Here is a 19,828-nt window from a genome sequence, read left to right on the forward strand (position 1 = left end):
ATATATATATATAGTTAATACTGGTCGTACTCCTGCCAACAAAGTAACATAATAATGCACCTCTTTAGTATATAGAGCCTTGACCTCTGTTCTTTAACTGCCTTGAGGAACTTGTTCTTCATGCTTGAAGCCTCTTCACATTGACATGGTTGTGTAGAACTACTTGAAGGGGTGGTAGAGTAAGAGTTATCCATGTTCCTGTAATTTAAAGACTATAGCCACAAGACCCAGCTCAAACATATGAAAAGATGAGAGTTAAAGAAGAGGAAGAGTGTGAAGAGAAAAAGAGAAAAAGAGGAGTGGGGGCAATAGCAATGTATGAAGTATGAATTAGTAACTAGTGTGGAGTGACATTGTGGTCCTGGTACTATCTGACTATAACACTGGCCCTCCAACTAGTTTCTGCATTCACCCGTGAGAATGCCATGCATTTAGTGGATCCCAACTTTGATTCAATTTCATGCTTCTAAAACATCATCACCTCAAACTACCTATTTATTCATACTTACATTTAAACAATTTTATTTTAAGCTATCAAATTTCTTTATTTTTCTTAAGGAACAGACACCACATGATACATCAAATGTCATCATTACTAATTAATGTAAATGGGAGAAGTTGAAATAATGCAGCCATTGGATATAACATATCCTGCTATGTATAAGTTACTATTTGAAATTTGATCTAGAATAGGAAGGGTATTCTATTCATATGAACATTTCAAACGTAACTGCATAGAGTATATTAATTTATTCAAGTTTAACAAACTGTATATAACAAGCGCCAACTTACACTCACATCCACATACTAGAAATTTTGGAGTATGAGTCAAATAAAACATACTCCAAGCAAAATTGGGTTTCTTGAAGTGCAGTGTGCAGCTGATTATCATTGTGTGAATTTAGTAGTGAAAGTGAGATAGAGATCACATGTCCTAAACGGTGTTCTAGTCTAAGTACCAAGTTAATCAGAGTGCTATATTTTATTACTTTTTATTTTTAAAATTTATTTTATTCACGTGTCAGTATATGATTGGTTTGGGACAGAGAATGAGACACCATCGGAGACATGTGATCATGAGTGAAAGTGAGAGCCAACCAATCTGACTCCTTAGTTGAGTGGATAGGCCCGTCACCATAGCTTTAATCATTTTACTCTGTTAAAGACTATGACTGTTTATCAGAACCAGATCAACTATTAAAATTATGAAAGTGACTTCATTGTTTCACGTTAAACAAAAATTAGAAGAAGAGCAATTCATTTAACAATTTGTTCAACTAACTTTACCAAATTGGGATAATTTATGTACCCAATTTTTAACCATAGAATATTATATATATTTTTGAAAACATTTTACGAAGTGTTTTATATGAAAAGTACCATGAATGATGATAATAAGACATATATGCATCACAAGATGTTCTTAGGCATAGTCAATAATTAATTCAGACATAGAAATTATTATAATGAATTCATCTTTAATCAACCAAATTTGTTTCCACCTCCAACATTTAAGCTTAAGAAATCACATGTTAAGGAACACAAGCTCTGTTGAGATAAATGGTTAGATACCCCATCCTTTTCAGAGTTGGCTCCTGTTCAATTCGTGATTCAAATTAAGTATATCTTATTAAGGCATCAATGGTTGTGAATTGTTAAGCAAAACAATGACCCATTTTCCTAAAAAGTGTCTTTAGCAATCAATGATGAAGTTTTGGACAAAACAGTGAGCCGTTAATTCCATTTCTAAACAGTGTCTTCATCAAGAAGCAACCGCTTAACTGAATAAAAACACGTTGAATTAGTTAAAACTGGAAGAAAATTACAAAAGTTGTATCTACCATAACCATAGTGGTGAATTAGAAGTGCACACAGACTTAGATCTTGTTTTGTTTAAGTTGATGCACTCTTTCTCTTACAAAGGCTTTTAATCCATTTGACACAATTTGTAACAGTTGCTTTGGCTTTGGTGAGACCACTTTTAGAACCTGAATTCTTGTTCTCGGTGATGTCTTTTTGGGATCTATTGTCATTATCTTCCATGGAACCAATACCACCAGCACCCCATTGTTCAGCCCAACTTGGTGCTTCGCTTCCCATCTTTCCTGATTCCTTAAACATCATAACAAACACATACATAGTAGTAACTAGTAACTATTACTTAATATAAATAGGAACAAGGGCTCAAATAAATCATTGCTATAAATCATTACATATGTTACAACATCAACAGGGCATGTATCCATTGAAAATATAAATTACAAGACCCGTGTGTTAAAACTAAGGAAACATTCAAACTTGAAAGAGATGAGAAAGTATTAGAATAAGGAGAAGTACCTTGAATGACTAAAGTGGAGTTGGATGCAGAAGATTAGAGAAGCTTGAGGAAGGAGTTGAATGGGACAGAGGGAGTACTGAACTAAGTTATAGATATATAGCCATGTTATATTGCTGTTTCTTTTTCTAATTTAACTATTTTATTTTTCACAATTGGACTAGACAACTCACCTATTTTAGTATTCCCATGTGATTAAGCAAAGTATGTGCAGTACCTTTCTTGCATATTTACTTTTTAATACTCAACTTTTATCATATGTAGTAGTGGATCAATTTGTTGTTCCACCAAGTACATTGAGTTTTGTTAATCCTAGGTAATTTGTATGGTTGTGAGCCACTTTCATATAAGGCCAAAGGTATTTGTCATCCAATATTGTTGCTATCAATTTACTCCACTTTTATTAATAATGTATGGGTAATACCAATATTTTACTTGCCCATTAAATACCTTCATCTAGCACTCTATAATAATTTTATCAAACTTTGATGTAGGATCAAATGTTTATGATGGAACCAAAAGTTATAGCTGTTAATGAAGACATTACTTTACAGTCTTGATTTCCTTAACAATAGTCATCAACATGTTTTGGATCTGACTCTTATCTCACTTGGGTCTTGTGAAGGTGAATGTTGGTCCACAACCAACAATACCCTCCCAATGTGAGTTGTGCATTTTATGGGAAGCGGACTGACTAACTTGCGAACTACAAGTTAGTTAGCATCCATTCGAATTGTATGGACAACCGTTGGATATAAATTGTGTTAATTTGAGTTGTTAAATTTGTCAGTGGTTCTCCCTTGCATGTAGAAATTGGTATGGTATAAGACGACTTTAATATAGTACAAAAGTTGATTGAGTTGAGTCATTTTCGTCCAAAACGACTTCTAACATTTGATGATGTCGTTTTGGACCAATACAACTTTTGTGATGAAGTCGTTATCACATGAAACAACTTCATACTTGAAGTCGTTATTAGCAAAAACGACTTTAAGAAATATCATAATGTTTTGCAGCTCATTTGATAAAGGGTCACTTAATTTTCAAGAAAAACGTAGGTTCAACTCTCACCTTGTTCATTTTCTCATATTTTTCATTTAAGTAAATATCATATACTAAATTGTAAGCTAAATAATGTGCAAAATGGAAAAAATAAAAAATGTGCAAAGTGAAGGGAGGAAGGAGTTGAACTTAACCTTGATACTTAAGTTGTCTCATTGAATTTTAATATTTTTTGAAGTCGTTTTGTATGATAATGACTTCTTGATGTCATTTTGTCTCATACCATCTTCCTAGAGTCGTTTTCTCTCATACCGACTTCTACACTGAAGTCGTATAATGCTACCATGACTTCTAAAAATGTACAAAACGATAATCAATAATCAATTTTTTCATCTAACAATTATAAAGTAGTTCACTTCCAAACGAACTAATATTCCATTCACATATTAACTTAGTCTTACAATTAGGCCAAAATTTATAGTTGTTCCTTAAATCTCAACTTCATTTCAATGAGCCCAACAGCTAGCGTTACATTTTTATCAGACTTCACCCCACATTGGCCTTGACAAGGGAAGATGCTGGCCCACAACCAACATGTATGAGATTAAAAAGGAGGCCTTCAAACTATGAAGACAAAATAAACGCTTTTGTTGTGTCGGCTGTTATGTTACTTCAGATTCATCATTCATAGCATCAACTTCATTTTGTGAATAATATTTGGCTTCAGATTCGAAGTGTGACATTTAGTAGAAAACTTGTTTGCATAGCTGGAAGGAAAATTTTGCTAGAAACCATGTAGCAAATTGAGTAGTAGTACCCTGCTAAGTGGAATAGAGATAGACGCTTCAATTCTTCCATAAATTCATATCAAACCATTTTCTTCTTGTTCCATAAATTCATATCAATTGTTCCATTAATATTATTGATGAAGGACCATTCTAAAAAATATAACTATTAATTAACAAATTTAATAAATTAAGAATATTGATCCCATTAGGTGAAATTATCTAAAATATTTCTCTAGTATAAAAATAATGTAAGTAAAGTTTAATGAAAAAACGGGCATGGCATAAAAAATAAGTTAGAATAAAAATTCCCGTGTGGGTTGGAATGAAGTTTCTCTCTCAACTCAACTCAACTCTGAACAACGTTGTTAGGATTAGGAAGGGGTGTCCCATACAAGAAAAAAACTACTGTTGGGGTAAGTCAGATAGTATATACAGTTTCACACTCTTTCTTTCTTTCTTTCTTTCTTTCTCATTTTTTTCAATTCCCAAATCTTCCTTCAATTCTCTCATTACAGTTCATCACACACCACTGTGTCACTGTGTGTGTGGGTCATTATTTTTTATTGTATTATTATATATATATATATACACGTTAGGTTGGGTCTACATTTCAACCATAATTATTCATCATCTTCTTCTCCTCATTCTTTAATTCTTAACTCACACTCCTACTTCATCATCACCTTTTCTTATTTATTTTTCAATGGCTCTTGTTAAGGCTGTCTCTGGTTCCAAACCTCCTCAATTCGCTGCTTCTCATTCTTTCAATTCTAGGAAGATTCGGAATCTAAGATATGATTTTGACAAATGGGGATGTTGTTTTTCTTTATTAGCAGCTCATATAGCTACCACTACTCTTGAAAATGACAAGAATCCAAATGTTCCCTTTGTTACGCTTCACCAAACTGATTCTAAAGGGTTTCACAAGGATTTAAACCTGCTTCCTAGTGAGTACTTCTATTATATGTCCATTCCCACCACAAAAATTCCATTTTTATGTTCTATTACCATTCATACAATTCTTATTCCCATCATCAACATTTGGTTATTTACTATTGCATCTAGATTTGGTATTTGGGGGATTAATTTTATGATGGGTGCTCTTTTGTTTTCTGGTTTAAGGTTTGAGATAGCTTAAGCTGGAAAGGCAAACTATGTTTAAGTTACCCCTATTAGATTGCAACTGAATTTTAGGCGATAAAATGTCAACAAGATAATAGACTTCATGTAGCAGAAATGAGAATGTTGCGTTGGATGAATGGACACATTAGACAAGAAAATATTAGAAATAAATAAATTAGGGAGAAAGTTGGAGTGGTTCCTATTGGATAAAAGATAGTAGAGTTGCGCCTTAGGTGGTTTGAACATGTTTAGAGGAGTCCGATTGAAGCCCCATAAGAAGTGTAGATCAAATGGAAGCTAGTCTGATTCCTAGAGGAAGAGGGAGAGCTAAGGAAAGTCATAGGCAAAATGGTTAAGAAATACTTGGAGTTTAATATTTTGCAATGAACATGATTTATTTTAGATCATTATGGTGCCGTTTGATCCATGTAACCTACCTCACCTAATGGAATAAAAGGTTTGGTTGCTGTAAGATTTTATGCTAGCAATATAAGCATTGTTATCCCTTTTCCTATTTTCTTCTACCTTTGAGCACAATTATCTAAGTTCTTTAAATACAGAGCCATTAACGGCAGTAGACCTTACTTCTTCTCCAAGAGATGGATCGAAGGTGCGGGTGGCTTATCAGGTAGATGTTTAATGGTTCCTTTTCAAACAAAAAATGTATATGGCATTGTTGTTTTTGCTAACTAGTATATTGCTCGATAAAGGGACTTCCTGGAGCATACAGTGAGGATGCAGCTTTGAAAGCATATCCAAACTGTGAGACTGTGCCATGTGATGAGTTTGAAGCTGCATTCAAGGTTCCATTACTTGTTTTGTTATTTTTTTCTATCTCCATTAGATGCTTTAATTTACAAGTTATAACTGCTGTAGTGATATATTTGTATTATTCTCAACAGGCTGTTGAGTTGTGGTTAGTGGAGAAAGCTGTTCTACCTATTGAAAATTCTGTTGGTGGAAGCATCCACCGGAATTATGACTTATTTCTTCGCCATAGGCTGAATATTGTTGGGGAGGTGCAGTTGCGAGTTAACCACTGCCTCCTAGGATTGCCTGGTGTCAGAAAAGAAGAGCTCAAATGTGTTGTGAGCCATCCTCAGGTCTGCTACTAAATATGGTTCTTCTCTATCTTTTCTACATTGGTTTTTAGTGAATGGAGATGATGCATTATCTTTCCTATTCTGAACACACTGAATGGGTACAAATGGTCATGCTTTAAGAGGCCAGTTACTTCTCATTAGCACACTGTGTTATATTACATCTCAGGTTATCATCACTCTTCTATGTCATAGTTGAATGTTTTCAGCAGAATACTTGTGTACCTCAGTTTGAAATCTTAACTGGATCTATGAGTGCACAGCCTTTTGAGACTGCTGACAGCTTCATTAAAATAACCTTCCTGTTGACACAAGATTCTGAGACTTGAATAATTGGAATAATTAATTATTAATTATTATAATATCTTTACATGCAGGCTCTTGCTCAATGCGACATGATGCTTAATGATTTAGGTGTTCTCAAAATTACTGCTCATGATACTGCTGCTGCTGCACATGTATTTCTAGATTTTCTTTGTTATTAAGGTTTGAGATAGCTTAAGCTGGAAAGGCAAACTATGTTTAAGTTACCCCTATTAGATTGCAACTGAATTTTAGGCGATAAAATGTCAACAAGATAATAGACTTCATGTAGCAGAAATGAGAATGTTGCGTTGGATGAATGGACACATTAGACAAGAAAATATTAGAAATAAATAAATTAGGGAGAAAGTTGGAGTGGTTCCTATTGGATAAAAGATAGTAGAGTTGCGCCTTAGGTGGTTTGAACATGTTTAGAGGAGTCCGATTGAAGCCCCATAAGAAGTGTAGATCAAATGGAAGCTAGTCTGATTCCTAGAGGAAGAGGGAGAGCTAAGGAAAGTCATAGGCAAAATGGTTAAGAAATACTTGGAGTTTAATATTTTGCAATGAACATGATTTATTTTAGATCATTATGGTGCCGTTTGATCCATGTAACCTACCTCACCTAATGGAATAAAAGGTTTGGTTGCTGTAAGATTTTATGCTAGCAATATAAGCATTGTTATCCCTTTTCCTATTTTCTTCTACCTTTGAGCACAATTATCTAAGTTCTTTAAATACAGAGCCATTAACGGCAGTAGACCTTACTTCTTCTCCAAGAGATGGATCGAAGGTGCGGGTGGCTTATCAGGTAGATGTTTAATGGTTCCTTTTCAAACAAAAAATGTATATGGCATTGTTGTTTTTGCTAACTAGTATATTGCTCGATAAAGGGACTTCCTGGAGCATACAGTGAGGATGCAGCTTTGAAAGCATATCCAAACTGTGAGACTGTGCCATGTGATGAGTTTGAAGCTGCATTCAAGGTTCCATTACTTGTTTTGTTATTTTTTTCTATCTCCATTAGATGCTTTAATTTACAAGTTATAACTGCTGTAGTGATATATTTGTATTATTCTCAACAGGCTGTTGAGTTGTGGTTAGTGGAGAAAGCTGTTCTACCTATTGAAAATTCTGTTGGTGGAAGCATCCACCGGAATTATGACTTATTTCTTCGCCATAGGCTGAATATTGTTGGGGAGGTGCAGTTGCGAGTTAACCACTGCCTCCTAGGATTGCCTGGTGTCAGAAAAGAAGAGCTCAAATGTGTTGTGAGCCATCCTCAGGTCTGCTACTAAATATGGTTCTTCTCTATCTTTTCTACATTGGTTTTTAGTGAATGGAGATGATGCATTATCTTTCCTATTCTGAACACACTGAATGGGTACAAATGGTCATGCTTTAAGAGGCCAGTTACTTCTCATTAGCACACTGTGTTATATTACATCTCAGGTTATCATCACTCTTCTATGTCATAGTTGAATGTTTTCAGCAGAATACTTGTGTACCTCAGTTTGAAATCTTAACTGGATCTATGAGTGCACAGCCTTTTGAGACTGCTGACAGCTTCATTAAAATAACCTTCCTGTTGACACAAGATTCTGAGACTTGAATAATTGGAATAATTAATTATTAATTATTATAATATCTTTACATGCAGGCTCTTGCTCAATGCGACATGATGCTTAATGATTTAGGTGTTCTCAAAATTACTGCTCATGATACTGCTGCTGCTGCACATGTATTTCTAGATTTTCTTTGTTAATACTGAATGTAAGTATGAACTTGGTTGTAGAGTGGCATATTGTAATAATTTGGATTTTGTGGACAGTCAGTGGCCTTAAATTGTGTAAGAGACACTGGAGCTATTGCAAGTTCTCGAGCTGCAAATATATATGGTCTTAACGTTCTTGCAGAAAGAATTCAAGTAAGACTTCATTTACATGTTTAACAGAAAAAAATACATTATGGAAGGATGCCTTTGCATTTATCACATGCATGACTTTGCTATATAAAATCTAAAAACAATGTTCAATGATTGCATTATTCATTAAGAAATACTTCACTTAAAAATTACTGGTGATCAATTTCTTCTCCCATTTTTAGCTTTCATTAGAAAATGTGTGGTAAAAAGGAGATTGCATAATGTTTGTTATTGCTGGTTTAGTCAAGATTAAAGTTGAACTGATTCATGGCCATATTGATAGGATGATGATGAGAATGTTACTCGCTTCTTGATCCTTGCAAGGGAGCCAATAATTCCGGGAACTGACAGGCCTTATAAGGTATAAAACTTTTGTTATTTATATTTTTATGAAGTTGCTGATGGATTGGTTGCTTTTCTCCCAGACTAGCATTGTTTTCAGCCTAGACGAAGGTCCTGGTGTACTATTCAAAGCCTTGGCAGTGTTTGCTCTGAGGGATATTAATTTGTCAAAGGTAAGCTATATTATTTAAATTTTGAATGTAAAACACACATGCTTTGATCTTATTTGTTTGCCATAACTTCAGATAGAGAGTCGACCATTGAAGCAGCGTCCTTTTAGGGTCGTTGATGATTCAAATGAAGGGAGTGCAAGGTGAGTAAATATTTTGTTCCCTTTCCTGATTTTTGCGATCTTTTTAGTTTAGACACAAATTGACAAGTGGTACATACTTTATCACTTGGATCGTTATTCCAAAATTGGAATGACAAAGTTGGGAGACCAGGGTTTAGGTTTACTCCGTGTTTATGTTTTAATGATTCTAACAGTTGTTTGTAAACAGTTACTTAGCCATAAAAGTTTTCTGATGACAGGTACTTCGACTACCTCTTCTATATTGATTTCGAAGCTTCTATGGCAGACCCTCGTGCACAATATGCTTTAGGACATTTGCAGGTGAGCCCATTATGTCATTAACTCAAGTTTAAGATTTGTTCGTTATTAAGTCGTTTAACTCACATGATCTTTTTGTCTTAATGCATAAAATTTCTCAATGTGGATGTTTTTGGTTTGTTGATTGTTGTTGTTTGGTTGGTCCTTGGTAGTGGCATTTGAACCTGGCTGGGTCTTATTGAGGTAATTTCAAAGCAACTACCAAAAAGACCTAGAATGCCAGTAATGTGGATATGTTTGATATAGTGTTTTAGTAATATATATTCTCAATCATCAATGAATAAATGAGTTTGTGCTCCAGGAGGATGTTATAATTTATTGCTCTATTTCATTATAGGGCAGGCCATTCCCATTTTGATGTAGGGATTTTGGTATTGATTGTGTCATATCTTTTTCTAATTTATGATTTTAGAATAAAATGTTTGTGTTGTTCAATTTTAGATTATTGTTTTTTTATGCATGATGGACCCAACACCATATTGAATATAATATTTTTTCCCATTACAGGAATTTGCAAGTTTTCTTCGAATTCTTGGTTGTTATCCCATGGATAGAGTTTTATAGAAGTGAAATGCCTGCCCCAACTAGGAGCAAGGGTCTATGTTGTATAGACTAATAATGTATAGATATTATATTCGGAATAGTAATAATGATGCTAGAGCTTATTGTCGGTGATGAAAGTATATGAATGTTGAGTATTGAGGACATGTCTACATTGAAGTTTGATGAATTTCTTTCATTAACTGTCCCACCCACCGAACCGCTATAATAGCATTCTTTCATTGGGTAATGCTACACAAAAGCACTTGGACTAATGATACTACTACTTATTTCTCTCTTCATTACCAATCAACAACATACAAAATGAATGATACCACCTACTCATCATTCAAACTAACAAGGCTATGTTGAATGACAAGAGTTCAACATTCTTTTTCTTATCAATACTTCAAACATGCCACGATACACTTGTTATTCTAAGTTATACCTTAAGTTGGAGGCTATAACTCCTTCGTTATGGAATACATTAATATCCTTCAACATACCATGACAAATTTCATCTTCCAATTTAACAATCACTGTCAATTTAATATCCAATACATTAAATTTTTGCATTGAAAGTTTGATAAAATTTTAATACACCAAGTTTTAAATGCATGAGTTTTATGTTTGTGAGCTAAAGTCACATTTTAATGAGCTCATGCAATGAATAATAGATAAGGTTGTATTCATAGATTTGACAATGGTAATAGGTTGATTCGAGGCTTGTGATAGTGTTGTAATTGTATAGGTTGGTAATGGATGAGAACATGTGATTCTGGTTCAGTATCAAACTCATGAATGACCATTCTACTTGATATTATGGTCCAGTAATAATAAATTAAATAAAGAAGCCACTTGGGTTTCTCTGTTTTCTAAATCAAAACCTGATTGTATTGATGCTGATAGTGACAGGAGTCCTCACATGTTCATATCACTAATAACGCCACTTGTTGTATTTGCTTTGTTTTGGAATCATATTGAATATTTCGAGAAAAATATAATAAAAAGTAAAATCGACAGATCTTATATAAATATCCTAAAATAGTTCAATTTGTATAACCCTCTCATATTAATCAGTAACATAATCATTATCGCTTGTTTTGTTCCTCCTATAATACAAATGTATGCATATTACACTGTTACACAAGCAGTAAATTTAAGAATGGTTTATAGAGTGAAGCATAAAGGGTGCAGTAAATAAGCAAGAGTTAGCAGTTGTTTGTTTTTGAGTTGTGTGTGAGTCTCTGTCCCGTAAATGCCTGAATTTGTGTCTAATAAAAGGCATGCTGGTGGGGTCTTTAATAATACATAATTATATATATGTTTAAGGTTTGATGGATAATTGAATTTGAAGAATGGGAAACTCTATACTCACCCTACTTGTGATTCAAACCATCTTCTTTAACTATTACTACTACATTCCAATTCAGGCTTCATTCGTCGGTGTCAACATTGGCACTGATGTTTCAAATCTGCTCTCACCTTCTGAACTTGTTTCATTTCTTCAGTTCCAGAAAATTACCCAAATCCGTATCTACGATGCCAACTCTGAAATCCTCACAGCACTCTCTCACTCCAACATTTCTGTCATTATCACTGTTCCAAACAACCAGCTTCTTGCTATTGCCTCCTCCAACACCACCGCTGCTACTTGGATATACCGAAACGTCGTCGCTTATTACCCCCAAACCCTAATCTCAGCTATCTCTGTCGGCGACGAGGTTCTCACCACCGTCCCCTCCTCCGCCCCGCTCATTCTCCCTGCAATTCAATCCCTCTATAACGCCCTCGTCGCTTCAAACCTTCACCGCCACGTTGGAATCTCTACCCCTCACGCTGCTTCCATTATTCTCGAACCCTTCCCTCCTTCTCAGGCCTACTTCAACCAGACCCTGCTTCCTTACATTCTCCCTCTGCTTCGGTTCCTTTCCAGGACTGGGTCCCCGTTGATGATGAACCTTTACCCTTATTATGTGTTCGTGGAGAGAAAGGGTGTGATTCCTGTTGATAATGCGCTTTTTAAACCCTTGACTCCTGATAAGGAAATGGTTGACCCGAACACGTTGCTTCATTATGAGAATGTGCTGGATGCTATGGTCGATGCTGCTTATTTTTCAATGAAGAATCTAAATGTCACTGATGTTGTGGTTCTTGTTACAGAATCTGGGTGGCCTTCTAAGGGTAATGCAAAAGAAGAGCCTTATGCTACGAAAGACAATGCTGATACTTATAATTCCAATTTGATTAAGCATGTTTTCGACAGTAGCGGGACCCCTTTGCATCCTGAGATTACTTCAAGTGTGTATATTTATGAATTGTTCAATGAAGATTTGAAGTATCCACAGGTATCTGAGGCGAATTGGGGTCTCTTTCATGGGAATACTACGCCAGCATATTTGCTTCATGTATCAGGAATTGGGAGTTTTATGGCGAATGATACGACAAATCAGACATATTGCATTGCTATGGATGGTTTTGATTCTAAGACATTGCAGGCAGCGTTGGATTGGGCATGTGGACCGGGAGAAGCCAATTGTTCAGAGATTCAACCAGGTCAAAGTTGCTATCAGCCTAACAATGTCAAGAACCATGCTTCTTATGCCTTTGATAGCTATTTCCAGATACAAGCCAAGACTCCTGGCTCTTGTGATTTCAAAGGAGTAGCTATGATCACTACCACAGATCCTAGTAAGTGCTTCATTCATTTCAATTACTATACAATCTTATGCTAATGTTTTCGCATGAATGAGGAGAGAGAATAACAAGATTGATTATAAAATATAAAGTAAGGTATATAGTGTGAGTCATTTAAAACAAATGATGGTTTACTCTTAACTCACCAAAAAGCTTAAAAAAGTATAAAGTAATGTCTAAATCCGGAATAATTTGTGCACCATTTTACATACGTATCAACATATTTTATCTCTCCTTTATTTGTTTAATTTTTATCCTGACATACAATTCCAAAAACCCGTGTCATTTTTATTCACTCCATGACGTAGTGGAGGATGGTTTGTCTCGTTGCACCTTTTTTCCCTGACAATTGCAAAGGTTCAGGACCATCTTTCTAGATTACATTCAGCTTCACATAGTAATAATTTTATTGCTTTCCATATTTTACGGGGAGTTTCTTACGGTACACTTGCTTTTGCAAACTCAAAATATGTTTCACCTTTTAGTTAAAGAACTAATCCTTTTTATAGACGTAAGTGCATTTTCCAATAAATGTCGCTTACAAGAATTAAACTATAAATATTTTAGTTATCATAAGGATCTAGCAGAATACTTATACCACTTGGTTATGATTTTTTGTTTGTTGGAGTTATAACAATTGTCTTAATTATTATTTTTCCTTTTTTGTAGGTCACGGGAGTTGTATATTTCCTGGAAGGTAACTAATAAACACTCTCTGCCTCGTTTTGCTCTCTTGTTTTGTAGTTTTCATGGTCCTACAATGAAAATAACCTTTATTATTCTCAAAGCCTGTACCTATAAATTTGTATTCATTTATTTAGTCTAACAACATGCTTCTTTACCTAATTGTGCTTCCATATGATGTGATGCAGCAAGAAAGTAATCACCAAGACAAAGCAAATGGTGAACTCTACTAAATCAATCAGTGCTGGTGATAAGTTAAGGATCAGAACCTTTAGCAGCTTCAAAATAAGTGTTGTTAACAATATTTTGCACATTTTTTTGGCTGTATGTTTCCCCACTTTGTTGTTAGTCATTTAATGAGGTACAAATAATTCTTTGTTCTTTTTCGGAATTTTGAATTTCTTAGAGTAAAGGATAAGATCACCAGAGAAAAGGAATAGTGGATGATCTGCAGGTCTAAACTTAGTGCTTATGATAGATGCTTGGTTTTGAGAAGGTAGGGTGAATAATATTGTGGGGTTCTTGTAATTTTTTTGTCATGGTAAATATTATAATCATTGCCAGCCAAGATGGGAAGAAAGTTAATCACAAGATTACATGACCAAGAAGCATAGCTAGATTTAAAACTTTTAGACCAGTATAATCATAAGAACATCACTGAGTCATTGAAATTTATTGTGTTTCAATATGCCATCCACTCTGCCAAGGAGGTTTTTAATAATCGACTCAATTTCACCCTATTTATGTAATATAATATATAAGTCAGTGATGGAAAAGTTGTAGCTAATCACTTTTGTTTTATTATGCCAAATTTAATTTCTCCCACCCAATGCAATTTTGTTCCAAGGTGCCATCTCACTGCAATTTTGAGTAAAAAAGCATCCCATAAACTTGGTTGGAGTTTTTTTCGTGAGACACTTCAAGGCATTGGTTGGGTTTAAGTCTTTTGTTAACAAGTGTTTGAACTTCACCCACAATTGATTTCTGACATCATAAACAATTAAAAACTATGTACTCCTTGTTTGTGATAAAATAAATGTTTTCATTCGTACCCACATCCCTGCTTCGTTCTTCCATCTTTTCATCCCACGAAGACCGTTTTCAATGGTAACCAAACTTACCCTCTTTGATGTGAAGTTGAAGAAATTTAAGTAGAAACACCTTCCAAAATCAAAAATTGCGGTGAGCGTGGATCGAACACGCGACCTTCAGATCTTCAGTCTGACGCTCTCCCAACTGAGCTATCCCCGCATCTGTTGTACTTCATGTTTATTACTTTTCCTAATAATCACGGTTTCCTTAAATTTGACATGCTTAGTTATAAATAAATTAATTTAATCTGGACCGTGTAAACAGTTATATTAGAATGGGTTTGGATACTCTCATGCTTAAATACAAATATTGACCAGACTAGAGGTAAAATACAATATGATAATAATATTGAACTTTCAGTTTGGTCAATAAAAAAGATAATACTGTATCAAAATTATAATAGCCATAATAATTTTACTTGATCAACTTAGTGTTGGTCTAGGAAGTATATTTGATGCCCCATACAATATGTCATTATTTGTATTGTTGTTTGTAATTGTTTAAAAAATGTATTTAAGTTAAATTTTTAATATTTTTCTCACCAATCATAAGCAATAATAACATATAAGATGGTACACTCTTTGGGACAGAAAATATATGGTTGATCTCGTAGTATAATGCACTGGATTAACAATTAAATAAGTCAAGAATTCTGTTTTTGGAGCTAACAACATACCAATAGAGCAGTTTCTTACTAAGAGAGTGAGTCAATACCATGAATTATACAAAACATAATACAGTTTTACATGAGATTAGGAATTTGCCATGATTGAACCCCCACTAGTTTCTATAAAATTTACATTGCCTTTTTCTCGTGAAAAGTTCAGTATCTTTTATTACAAAGATTCTTATTCATACAAAGGGATTGTTAGAAAAGTATTTGAATTGAAGTTTTTCAAACAAAAAAAATATCTTAAAGGAGTCATGTCAAGTAGCATAAATTATGTCTTTAATACATTAATATTCAGTTTTTGGTTGACATTAATATTCATTTTATGTTGAGAAGCACACAATTTATCACATGATACAGGTATACTGTTAATAGTTTTCTGTGTCTGTTGGTTAAATTAAAAATGTGAGATGCACGTGAATAAGTGAATTCATCATCAAATTCAAAGTGTAAGGTGATTAAAATATCATGATATGTAAGTATTTCTAAAACTAAACAAAGTAGTAGGGGAAGATGCAGTGTGTAGCAAAGGGTGGAAGAGAAAGCGCGATTGATGCATGATTGAGATAAAGCATGTGATCTAACATGTTCATTTACTGGGCCACTCTCCTGACAACTCATTCCATCTTTCTATGCTTTCACTTGTCGCATTTTCACTAACACATTACTAAACCAATCCTTTTTAAATGCATGCCTCTACCCTTTTAATACTATTTAGACTCTCCATTTTCTCTACTTAGTCCATTATCATTAATTATAAACAGATCTAGCACCTTCACATTATTCACAACCATTACTCTCTTCAGAAGTGACTTTGTGTATGCAAAATGAGACTATACACTTGTCTCTCTTCTCTCATTCTCCTCATCACATTCCTTTTTACTAGTAGTGTCTACTCTGAAGACCCTTATAGGTTTTTCACTTGGAAGGTCACTTATGGTGACATCTACCCTCTTGGTGTTAAGCAACAGGTAATAATAATATACTTTCAATATTATTGATCTCAGAATGGAAGTAATGTTTTTGAGCAAATGGGTGTGTAGTGTTTTATTAAAAGATTTGAGTTTTGCAGGGGATCTTGATTAATGGCCAGTTCCCAGGGCCTCAAATAGATGCTGTTACAAATGATAACTTGATTATAAGTGTCTATAACTACCTCAATGAACCACTACTCATTTCATGGTACATTTTCCTACTCCCATTTTCTGTTTCTGTTTCTGTATGCTATCAATAATGAATCTTTCCATACCGGATTCAAAAACAACAAACCATTAAAACTTCCTTTCTTTTTAGTTTTTATACAGTGATGCTATTATCATTATATTTTTTAGCTTCTGGTGTAGTTAAACACAATCTAATAGATTTAGCCCATGAAAAAGAGTGGAAATCTTATAATAAGTGGGACCTTAGAGACTTGCTTGTTTATGCTGTCTACCTTTTTGGCCACTATTGTGGAATTGCTCTTTATTGTAAATCTACTTTCAAACAAAACAGTCAATTAGAAATAAGACCCCATTTTAATATTGATTTGTGGCCAAATCTCCTTTCTGTATTAAGTAACATACAAAGGAATTATGCATGACTTGCTGCATAAAACGATTCCTTTCACAATATTCTATTTGAGCACTTGGCAATTGACTATTATGCAGATCTCTGTTATTAAAATATATTTGAGTCACTGGGACATTAAGAAGGCCACTTAACACATTCTTAAGAAATACAATAATTGTAATCATTTACATTATACTTGTTGTGCTTTTTCTTAATAACCCCTACTCAGGTCATTAATATTGAGAGATAAATAGGAAAGAAGGTAGAAAATATAATAGAATTTTGTGATATGGTTGAATGTGCTCTATAACTCCACAAAGAATGTTTCCATCCAACTCAACTAACACCTGTGGGTGCTATAATGGGAACAAAATTTAGGACAACAGATCTCTATTCCTAGACATGCTGGTAAAAGTTAACACATTTCTTACTCTAACTCAACAGACAGGGATGTACTATTTAACAATGCGAGTTTTGACTCCCTTATATGAACCTGGTCTCACACAATCTTTTTCTTTAATTTGGTATGTAACATTGGGTCATGCCCCTATTATAACAAAGTGTCAATAAGAGGAGGGTGTGGATGATTTCCAAGCATGAACTTGATCAAGGAAATGTATATGCCAATCTAGTGTCCAGATGATACCTACGATTTTATGAACTTTGATTCATTTAAGTGAATGATAAAGTTCATTCATTTATCAACAAGAAGGAATAAAAATGATAATATTTGAATTGGATAACATGCAGGAATGGAATACAGCATAGGAGGAACTCATGGCAGGACGGAGTGTCTGGCACAACCTGTCCAATCCCACCACGGAAGAACTTCACTTATACTCTACAGGTTAAAGATCAGATTGGTACCTTTTTCTATTTCCCGTCTCTTGGAATGCAAAAGGCTGCTGGAGGATTTGGTGGTATCAGAATTTGGAGCCGCCCTCGCATCCCTGTTCCTTTTCCTCCACCTTCTGGAGACTTCACCATTCTTGCAGGAGATTGGTTCAAGCTAGACCACCATGTAAATAAACTCTTCACATTCATTTGTATCTCTTCTCCTTTCAATATCATCTCCTCAATACTAACTTAGTTTGTTTCTCAATGTTATTGCAGAGGTTAAGAAGAGTCCTAGAAAATGGACACAATCTTCCTTTCCCTGATGGGCTTCTTATCAATGGACGTGGTTGGAATGGAAACACATTTACAATTGATCAAGGTTGGTTGCCAAATAACTTGTGATCCTCTATTTTGATTTTTAAGTATTTCTGAACTTCAATACATGTTATCATTTATGTTTACAAACTTTCTAAAGCATGCCTTTTATTACATCAGTGATCAGTGTTTCAATTTTAATGTGCAGGCAAGACTTATAGATTCAGGATATCAAATGTGGGGCTCACTACATCTATTAACTTCAGAATCCAACAGCATAAGTTGAAACTTGTGGAGGTAGAAGGATCTCATACCCTTCAGAACTACTATTCTTCCCTTGACATCCATGTTGGACAATCCTATTCTGTGCTCGTCACAGCTGATCAGCCTGTCAAGGATTACTACATAGTTGTCTCCACAAGATTTACCAGAAAGATACTCACAACAACTTCCATTCTCCACTATAGCAATTCACGCATAGGTGTATCTGGTCCTGTCCCTGGAGGTCCTACCCTTGATATTGCTTCCTCAGTCTTTCAGGCCAGAACTATCAGGTATCCTTTTCTTCACTTGTTATTCTCTCAGCGAAGCCTATGATTATTGGAATTTTCTTTCATGTAGGGCAATCCATTTGGAAGTTCGAATAGAGCATTATCTTAGCTTGCACTGTTTCATAGAGAAATCTTTGAAAAAAGTAAATACAATGAAAATAGAGTCGCATGCATATAATTTTTTTTTTAAAAATGAAAACATAAAACAATTTTGCAAACCAGACAACAAACTCTGATGTTAAAGTTAGTTACATACATGTAGTAGTGTAACAAGTAACAACTGCATATCCTGTTTTTAAATTCTAACACAACATGATAAAGATAGGTTTATCTGAAGTACCTTGTTCTCATGTTACTACTATGTTTAATGTTTTAATGTTTCTCAAATCAGGCGAAACCTGACAGCAAGTGGACCAAGACCAAACCCTCAGGGATCTTACAAATATGGATTAATCAACCCAACCCGAACCATCATGCTTGCTAACTCTGCTCCTTATATCAACGGGAAGCAGAGGTATGCTGTGAACAGTGTATCACATATTGAACCAGATACCCCATTGAAACTTGCAGACTACTTCAACATCCCTGGAGTTTTCTATGTTGGAAGCATTCCTACCAACCCTACTGGAGGCAATGCCTACCTCCAAACTTCTGTCATGGGTGCTAATTTCCATGAATTTGTGGAGATTGTGTTCCAAAATTGGGAGGACTCTGTCCAGTCATGGCATATTGATGGCTATTCCTTCTTTGTTGTAGGGTAAGCTAGCTTATACATACATGTATCTTGTTGTATATGACTACATTAATGACTGATTGATTGGTTGAATAGGTTCGGTAGCGGACAGTGGACACCTCAAAGTAGATCAGGATACAATCTGAGAGACACAGTTGCTAGATGCACAACTCAGGTTTACCCGAAGTCGTGGACAGCAATATACATGGCACTGGACAATGTAGGAATGTGGAACATAAGGTCTGAGAACTGGGCAAGGCAATATTTAGGACAACAACTGTATTTAAGAGTATATACAGCTTCGAATTCATGGAGAGACGAATATCCAGTGCCGAAGAACGCTCTTCTTTGTGGGAGGGCAAGTGGGCGTCGCACAAGGCCTTTCTAAACTAGCAACTAGCCAACCTAGGTACATATCATGTAACCACATGGTGGCATGTTATGTTAGTACTTTTTAGTATAAGTGAAGCGAATTTGAATTTATTATTTTCTATCGAGAGCTCACCTTGAGCTTGGAGTTATTCATATGTAAGTGTAGCTGGGATTAAAGTTTGATTGTTATTGTTATTTTTTATTACGGATGATGTCACAGTATATCAACTTTCATGTATTAATAAACCAAATGCGGAAGA

At 34.8% G+C, this 19,828-nt stretch overlaps 3 protein-coding genes and 1 non-coding gene across 4 annotated transcripts; 3 read left to right on the plus strand and 1 right to left on the minus strand.

Annotated features, from left to right (window-relative positions):
* Window positions 4,738-10,283, plus strand: LOC109361522 (arogenate dehydratase/prephenate dehydratase 1, chloroplastic). The gene is made up of 11 exons (XM_019606995.1): window positions 4,738-5,072; window positions 5,808-5,875; window positions 5,958-6,050; window positions 6,150-6,350; window positions 6,725-6,805; window positions 8,482-8,577; window positions 8,858-8,935; window positions 9,000-9,089; window positions 9,162-9,229; window positions 9,448-9,529; window positions 10,034-10,283. Exons 1-11 carry the CDS (start codon window positions 4,829-4,831, stop codon window positions 10,088-10,090), a joined length of 1,158 nt encoding a protein of 385 aa, XP_019462540.1. The 5' UTR covers window positions 4,738-4,828; the 3' UTR covers window positions 10,091-10,283.
* LOC109362930 (glucan endo-1,3-beta-glucosidase 1-like) lies at window positions 11,389-13,942 on the plus strand. The gene is made up of 3 exons (XM_019609027.1): window positions 11,389-12,757; window positions 13,433-13,460; window positions 13,636-13,942. The coding sequence occupies exons 1-3, from the start codon at window positions 11,425-11,427 to the stop codon at window positions 13,802-13,804; spliced, it is 1,530 nt and encodes a 509-aa protein (XP_019464572.1). The 5' UTR covers window positions 11,389-11,424; the 3' UTR covers window positions 13,805-13,942.
* TRNAF-GAA lies at window positions 14,626-14,698 on the minus strand. The gene has a single exon. It is a non-coding gene; the product is annotated as a tRNA-Phe (tRNA).
* LOC109362801 (L-ascorbate oxidase homolog) lies at window positions 15,942-19,794 on the plus strand. Its single transcript, XM_019608821.1, has 7 exons — window positions 15,942-16,180; window positions 16,282-16,391; window positions 17,511-17,781; window positions 17,874-17,976; window positions 18,121-18,466; window positions 18,855-19,220; window positions 19,293-19,794. The coding sequence occupies exons 1-7, from the start codon at window positions 16,037-16,039 to the stop codon at window positions 19,582-19,584; spliced, it is 1,632 nt and encodes a 543-aa protein (XP_019464366.1). The 5' UTR covers window positions 15,942-16,036; the 3' UTR covers window positions 19,585-19,794.

The sequence above is a fragment of the Lupinus angustifolius genome, chromosome LG12 (genome assembly GCF_001865875.1).
Source record: "Lupinus angustifolius cultivar Tanjil chromosome LG12, LupAngTanjil_v1.0, whole genome shotgun sequence".
NCBI lineage: Eukaryota > Viridiplantae > Streptophyta > Magnoliopsida > Fabales > Fabaceae > Lupinus > Lupinus angustifolius.